The 7,921-nt window shown below is 36.8% G+C and overlaps 1 protein-coding gene across 1 annotated transcript; it reads left to right on the top strand.

The window, feature by feature from the left end:
* Positions 1-3,504: 3,504 nt before the first annotated feature.
* Positions 3,505-4,909, top strand: LOC145161473 (WRKY DNA-binding transcription factor 70-like). Its single transcript, XM_079081000.1, has 3 exons — positions 3,505-3,906; positions 4,077-4,178; positions 4,299-4,909. The coding sequence occupies exons 1-3, from the start codon at positions 3,593-3,595 to the stop codon at positions 4,822-4,824; spliced, it is 942 nt and encodes a 313-aa protein (XP_078937126.1). The 5' UTR covers positions 3,505-3,592; the 3' UTR covers positions 4,825-4,909.
* The last annotated feature ends 3,012 nt before the right edge of the window (positions 4,910-7,921 follow it).

Here is a 7,921-nt window from a genome sequence, read left to right as displayed (position 1 = left end):
GACGAGTACGCCCCGCATACCATAGGAGTACGCCCCGCATACGTCCTTTGTTGGGCCTTTGACAATTAGGCTTCGGGTTTTGGGCAGTTTATGGACTAGTTGGATTTGGGCCTTTGCTGGACTTTATGAATATAATGTTTTGGGCCAAGTTTTGATAATGGATCTTGGAATGAGGCCCAATTAGGGAGTTGAGCCCAATTTGGTAAATTGGGCCAATAATGGGATTTGCATAAGGACTTTCAAGGTTATGGACTTGGCATTGGGCCTTGGCCCAATAAAGAGAATGGACATGATGGATTGTGTGGATCCTTAGTCAAGATTGTTATGTTGTGTAATAACTTGGTATTTATTATGTGATAGTTCGGGATTTCCGGTGAGATAGCGATTCGGGAGTTCGAGTTCAGATCGGCATTGCGAGGTGAGTTATCCTCACTGTACTCAAGGGTCTAAGGCACCAAGGCCGTCCCTTTGATTTGTTATTTGGGATTGTTGTTGTTGTGATATGTTAGCTCGGTATCTTGGTAGATAGGATGGTTATATGCTAGTATGATCTGTTAGATCGGTATCCTGGTAGATAGGATGGTTATATACTAGTATGATATGTTAGATCGGTATCCTGGTAGATAGGATGGTTATATGCTAGTATGTTCTGTTAGATCGGTATCCTGGTAGATAGGATGGTTATATGCTAGTATGATCTGTTAGATCGGTATCCTGGTAGATAAGATGGTTATATGCTAGTATGATCTGTTAAATCGGTATCCTGGTAGATAGGATGGTTATATGCTAGTATGATCTGTTAGATCGGTATCCTGGTAGATAGGATGGTTATATGCTAGTATGATCTGTTAGATCGGTATCCTGGTAGATCGGATGTGGTTATGCTTAGTGGCCTATAGTTTGGTCTGACTGTCTGTATGCTGGTAGGAGATTACCTGTTATGTGCACATGTTTGTTTGATTGGGGGTTGGGTTGAGGCGGTCCTGCTTTGTGCTGAAGGCCAACATACCCAGGGCGGTCCGGATAGACTATAGGCCCAGGAGGGCATGTCAGTCAGACTGAAGGCCCGACAAGCGGTCCGGATAGGTTGTAGGCCCTGCGAGGCGGTCCAGACGTGCCGAAGGCTCGGAGAGTGGTCCACATAGGCTGAAGGCCTGCGAGGCGGTCCAGTCAGGCTGAAGGCTCATTATGCATGCTGTTTGCTATTTGTTTATATGATATGGTTATACCTGTATGGCGTTGGTATTTTGAGGGTAACTCACTAAGCCTTCGAGCTTACAGTTTCAGTTTATTATTTCAGGTTCAACGGATGATCGTGGGAAGGCGAAGGCCTGACCGTACACTTCCTCGATTGATGATTATGATTTCTGGGAACTCTGATGTTTAAACTATTTTGAAAATAAATTGTAATAACTGAATGGTTTTAAATGATTTAAAAAGTTTTAAATTGGCTCGAATTTTATGGATGTTACACTAAGCATAAGAGTTATGGGAATCTGCTCTAGTCAATTAGATATTATTGAAATATTTAACATTTGCTTCTTGTTAAATTTTTTTAATCTCAACAAATCGATATTGAAAAAATGAAGATAATCAAGAAAGAAAGAAAGAACCAGGGTTGTGTTGGCTTTTTGGAGTTCTAAAAATGAAGAACTATGAAACCGAAAAAGAAAAAACTGTCATTCTTACCACTTCTCCACATTCTGTCATTTTGACTAGGCATGGGTTGTTGTGTTTGTAGAATATGTCAGTTCAAGATTTGGCGGCGAACCAAAAAGAAAGTTTTACAAGTCTTCTTACATTTTATCACTCTCTCTTTTGCATCTGTTTCCCCTGATCGTGATTGTAGCAGGGTAAAGATGATGATGGTAATAAAAACAGTTGTGTGGTGTCGAAAATCACAATTAAACGTTTTTGGGCTACGAATTCGATCTCATGAGGCTGATAAAATTATTTGTTTCTAGGGAAACCAAGACTATACACTAAAGTCCTAATATTTTCAACAATTTGACAATAAAGTCTTAAACTTTATTTTTTTGACAATAAAGTCTTAATTACCGGTTAACCGGCAAAAAATGGTAAACGTGTCAAAAACTGCCGATAATTAGGATTTACTATAAAAAATAAAATTTATGACTTTTTGTCAAATAGTTAAAAATATTAGAAATTTGGTGTATCCTTCTAGTTTACGGTGTTCACAATAGCAACCAAAGATAATCGAAGGCGTAACATAAAATACCGACTATTAGGGATGAGCAATGGAACCGACCCGGCCTGAACTGGACCCGACCCGGGAACCGAAGTTGGTCGAAATTTAGAACCAAACCGGACTGCCGATTCTACCGGTTCCGGTTCCGATTCCGGTTTTTGCCGGGTCTTCGATGTTGGAACCGGTACTCGAGAAATAACAACGTATTTTATGTCTATTATTTGGAATTCAACTCAAAAAAATGTCTATAGCCGACATTTTTCCGTTTTTAAAAGTCATATACCCTTATAACAACCTAAACAATTATACTTATATAATTGGGTGCCATCACCAACAGGAAGCATGCATATCTCAATCCTTGGATCAACAGCTAAGGCTTTGTTGAGCTCCAACACAAAATCTCTGTGATACCTTACGGACTTTCTCATTAGTGCATCTGGTGGGGCAACCACTGAGCCATTCCATAGGGTGTTATTGTAACCAATCAAACCACTGATTTTTACTAAATCGATCATCCTTTTATAGTAGTTGATGTAGTTGTCTTTATCAGCATCAAAAAATACGAAGTCAAATGTGATATTTTCCCTGAATATTCATAAACCAAAAAGTCAGATACTAATGAATGTTGGTGATGGAATTACCTTATTTTGTAATTATAAGCTGGTCCTGTTCGGTTCCCGGTTTTGGGCCGGTTCTAATGGCCGGTTCCCGGTTCCATAAATTGTCAATAATAGAGTCTTTGTCACGGCCCGATCGGTTCCATCGGTTTCCGAATCCGGTACTGGTTCCGGCTGATTCCCCGGTCCATATGCTCATCCATACCGACTATGGCTAATGCTAAAGATTGAAATTAAGAGATTTGAGCTTAATGATAAAGAACTATACTTATAAAAAAAATCACAAAATCGCATGCACAAATATAATATTATTTACCCTAAATGAAATAAAAAATAGTATTATATTTATTTAATAGTAAAAAAAAAGTAACGGACGGACGTTGTCGTCAAAATTTCCAAAAATGCGGTCACAAAAGCGGTAGAAGCCTAGAAGCCTTCAATACGGGCCGGAGTATTCGGTACGTTCACCACTTTATTTGGGTCATATCAATTATTGATTGACAGATAAGCACTAAACACAACGCCAGCATGACTCATTTGAATGACGTCATTCCAGTTTTTTTTCTAGATTTCCTCTTTCACTTTATGGAAATTTCGTCGAAGTTATTTACATGCTTCCTTCCTACCTTCTCTCTTAAATTAAATACATATATAAAGCAACAGTCCATCACTTCACCTTCACTTTAGCCTATATTCATAGATAACACATCTGAGATATCATCTGTATTTATAAATATATATATATATATATATATATCATCACAATATGGAAAAGAACAAGAAAAGATTGAACGAAACCCTAATTAAAGGCGAAGATTCTGCAAAGAAGCTACAGGCTTTACTTCGTCGGAGAGCTTATAATGATGGGTCGGTTTCTGTTGAAGATCTTGTGATGGAAATACTGGGATCTTTCTCCCGTGGCCTTTCAATGTTGAGATCTTGTGATTCCGGAGAGTTTGCCGGTGCTCCGGCGAGTCCCGATATGATTTTGGCTACTTCCGGTGACCAGACACCGGAAGTTAAAAACAGGAAGAAACCGGCGCCGGCTTTGAAGGAACGGAGAGGTTGCTACAAGAGAAGGTACATATATACAAGTACTTGAATCTTGATGTAAATATATTTATCTACCAAATACAATGTCATCAAAACCAATTATGAACGAACTTATTATTGTCTCTAAGGTACAGTTATAATAGCATGTGGTACAACATATGTTAACATATATGTTCTTGCTTGTTTAATATTTGCAGAAGGACCATAGATTCAAGGGTGATAACAAGTGTTACAATTGAAGATGGTTATGCATGGAGGAAATATGGTCAAAAAATGATCCTCAACTCCCAATCCCCAAGGTCTTTCCTAGTCATATATTCTTATTTTTCCATTGAGTACTTTAAAGTACTAATTATATATAACATATTTTACATAGTGTTTTACTATAAAAATCTAATATTTGTTTGGGGGTTTTACAGGTGTTATTACCGATGCACCCACAAACCCGATCACGGGTGTAAGGCACAAAAACAGGTTCAGAAATTGGAAGATGAATCAAACATGTATCACATCACATACTTTGGCCATCACACTTGCCCAACCCTGAATAATTTCTCACACTCAGGAGTTGTCCTTGATTTTAATGGGGGCGCCTCCAAAAACCATCATTCTCTCTCAAACAGCCCCTCAGCTATTACAAATTTCCAAGTCCAGCCCTCGATAAAACAAGAAGTCGAGTCTAAGACCCAAAGTACTGATGTGTCCGTGTCCGACAACGTGTCGTCAGCCAATGATGGTTATTCTCATTCGTCCCCTGCTTTAGAGTGGAATGAGATATGGCAGCATAATCATTTGGGTTCATCAGGTCATGAGGCTCCACCATTCATGTGGTTTGACAATGAAGATTCTTGTGCATCCACTAGCTCTCATGGCTATTTAGATATGGATTTTCTCAACCATGATGGGTTTTCAAGTGATTTCCTATTTGATGAAGTCTTGTCTTAGGTTAATTTGATGGGTGGAGGATTAATGTACAACTTCTATTGCATAAGATACAAGTTAATTGCCATGGTAGGATGGTTTTGGACTAGGTTATATTGGCTAAAGCTATGATCTTATTGATAAAGAGAGTATCCCAGTTAACCCGTGGAGACTGTTATAGCCATACAACAGCTAGACAACAAACTGCATACAGTTATCGTTGGCCATCAAGATAGAACTTAATTAGAAGCCTACACAACGAAATATCCGTTGTACTATTTTATTTTACTTTGTAAAGTGTATTTTAGGTTTTAGTGTTACCTCATGAATAAACCTTACGAGAGGTTTACAACATAAAATGCACAATATTGTACAGTGTAATATATTATCCTTTCTCATGAATAAACCTTCCGGCTCAATCTTGTACCTTATTCTATTATTGTTGATGGTACCACTGTATGTTAGATTATTAATAAACCTTCCCGCTCATGAATAAAAATAGATTAAATTATTACCTTATTCTATTATCCTTTCTCATGAATAAACCTTCCGGCTCAATCTTTTACCTTATTCTATTATTGTTGATGGTACCGTGTATGTTAGATTATTAATAAAAATAGATTAAATTACAGTTTTGGTCCCTATGTCTTTCAAAAATCTGCAATTTTAGTGTAACTTTTGAGTTTTTGACATGGATTGTCCATATGGTTTCCAATAGTTGCATGTATGGTCCCTGAAGTTGTCAGTGTATAAGATGCTCATGTTAAATGAACAAACCTTGTTCATTGTACTCATTATCAAAGTTCTTAATAAATATTAACCTTAAGTCTCACACCCAAGAAGAAGACAGACAAAGAAAATAAAACCTTCTAATTATTGGGTGGTAGGAGAACTAGTAGGAGTAGGAGAGGGATACATATATGGTTTGAAGTAGATGACAAATGGTAGCAACGTCATGGTGCATGAATGCATGGTCCATTAGAAACTAGTAGAAAGATGAAGGACGGAGTAGTGGCGATGGTTAAGTAGCCGATAACGAAGGCGAATATGGTGGGTGTTGCTTGAAAGTTACCGAAATGATGAAGATGGGGATGTGTCTGGTGACGAAGACATAAGTAGTGTCAGAGACTAGGGATATGGAAGTGGTGCTGATTGGCTATTAGGGAGCTAGAGGAGGGAAAAGGGGTGGGAAACAGAGATGCCTAGAGGTAGGCCCGACCCTAAGGGGGTGCAGGGTGTGTGACCGTACTGAGCTCCGAAAAAAATAGGGTCCAATTTTTAGCCAATTTATATAGATTCTTATATAATATTTATCAGATTACGTAATAATTTTATCAAATTTCTGATAGCTCAGTCAGATGAAGGGAAGTGTGTTTGCCCTCTCTTTTAAGACGACCGGGGTTCGATTCTCGTCTCCCTCGCTTTCTTTTATAATTAGCTATTCACTTTCATACTTATCTAGATAACATATACATGTTTTCGCAAAAATAAAAACAAAGTCTTAGATCAGTTAGCTAAAAATGCTGATATTTTTCTTCCTTTACTAATCAACCAAGGTTCAAATCTTTGCTCTTACTAATTTCCCATATGTTTTTTAATTAATAAGTTTCTTTTTATTTAGGGGCCCATTTTCTTACTATTATTATTCGCATAGGGCCCTCAAAATCAACGGACCGGCCCTGCCTAGAGGGAGTGACAAAGAAGTCGGTTGAAAGCCTTTAAGGCTTGATTTCAGTATTATACACAAATGGTACTTGGAGTTATTAATAATATCAAAATGTAGATAAAATAATAGGTTATAACGATAACTTTACAAGCATCTAGCGGATAGGAATTGATGGAGCTAGTCTCAGGGACAACATGCGTAACTATTAAAGACCATATCTATGAGTCATATCAAAATTTCAAAACTTGGACTAAAGTTGAAGATGTGTGCAAACCACATAGGCCAAAACTGTAATTTACTCTAAAAGTGAACGACTATTATAAAAAATAGATTCTTAAATTAAAGGTTAGTATACAGGTCATCTCAATAAACAATTGTATTGGTGGAAAGGCATAAAAAGCTCGAATTTGACTTATTTACAAATGATAAACACTTGATATATCAAAACTTTATTGAATCTGTTTTGGCATGGATATGTGAATAATGAAATATATCTATATATTTATTTAAGAGCATCATGATATCATTGCATTGAAACTTGATTAAAGATTGGCCACAAAGTTTTAATTCCTTAATCATTCTATTAATTAAATTATATCATATGTTCCACCTATCAAGAATGTATGTTTTTGCAAAATTGTATATTATCTAGAAAGTTATATTTTAAAATTTGATAATATTATTATAGAATATTCTGTTGTTCAAATTCAGAAAATTCGTAGTTATATTTTAAGATCATTACATTTTTATGATGGGTAAACCTAATAAAAGACAACAAGCTTTTAGGTTTTTCGATTCTGACATTTAATTTTTTAATTCGAATATCATGCTTTTTAATTTGTTTAAATTTCCATTTCCCTTGTCAAACTAAAGTTGTCATGTCATCTAGCATCTTAAAAATACAAATAAAACAACATTAAAGGAGGGGTTGAACATGAGACCTCTCCTTTGCATTTGCAATCAGGGGATTGTTAATCATTGAGTCGATTGATCTTTTCGTTGATACCTTCGTATTAAACATATATATCATGAAGTACGATGGATTAATATATATAACCTCGATGGTGTAACTCAAGAACAATACCAAGAACCCAAGAACTCTAAACTAAAAACTTAAGAACTCAAAAATCCGAATCTGGAACATATGAATTCGAACTCAAAAATCTTGGCACATTATGAACTCAATGCAACAACCGGAAATTTGAGTATTTGATTATACACCATTGGGCGTGTAAAATGTCGTTTTGGACATAGCATGTTGAGCAAAGTCAAGAAAAAAGAAATGAGAGTCGCGACGCGTCGACGTGTCCAAGATATAGACACGTGTCACCGGAACATGACGCGTGACAAAAGAGAAATATGTGGAAAAGGACATGTTAAAGTTGTGGTGCGTCAATGTGGCTACATGTCACCAGAGCGTGATATGTGATATGTGGTAGAGACTGATATGTGGCA

This window comes from Lactuca virosa, chromosome 2 (assembly GCF_052849685.1).
Source record: "Lactuca virosa cultivar CGN04683 chromosome 2, Lactuca_virosa_CGN04683_v6, whole genome shotgun sequence".
NCBI classification, from domain to species: Eukaryota; Viridiplantae; Streptophyta; class Magnoliopsida; order Asterales; family Asteraceae; genus Lactuca; species Lactuca virosa.
The sequence above is the reverse complement of the archived record's forward strand: the minus strand, read 5'-3'. Positions and strand labels throughout refer to the sequence as shown.

What these genes read in the sequence shown, in the direction of transcription:
- LOC145161473 (XM_079081000.1), top strand. Translation starts at nt 3,593, where the DNA reads ATGGAAAAGAACAAGAAAAGATTGAACGAAACCCTAATTAAAGGCGAA. An exon ending in AGAGGTTGCTACAAGAGAAG is followed by an intron (nt 3,907 to 4,076) that starts GTACATATATAC and finishes TAATATTTGCAG; the next exon opens with AAGGACCATAGATTCAAGGG. An exon ending in CTCAACTCCCAATCCCCAAG is followed by an intron (nt 4,179 to 4,298) that starts GTCTTTCCTAGT and finishes GGGGTTTTACAG; the next exon opens with GTGTTATTACCGATGCACCC.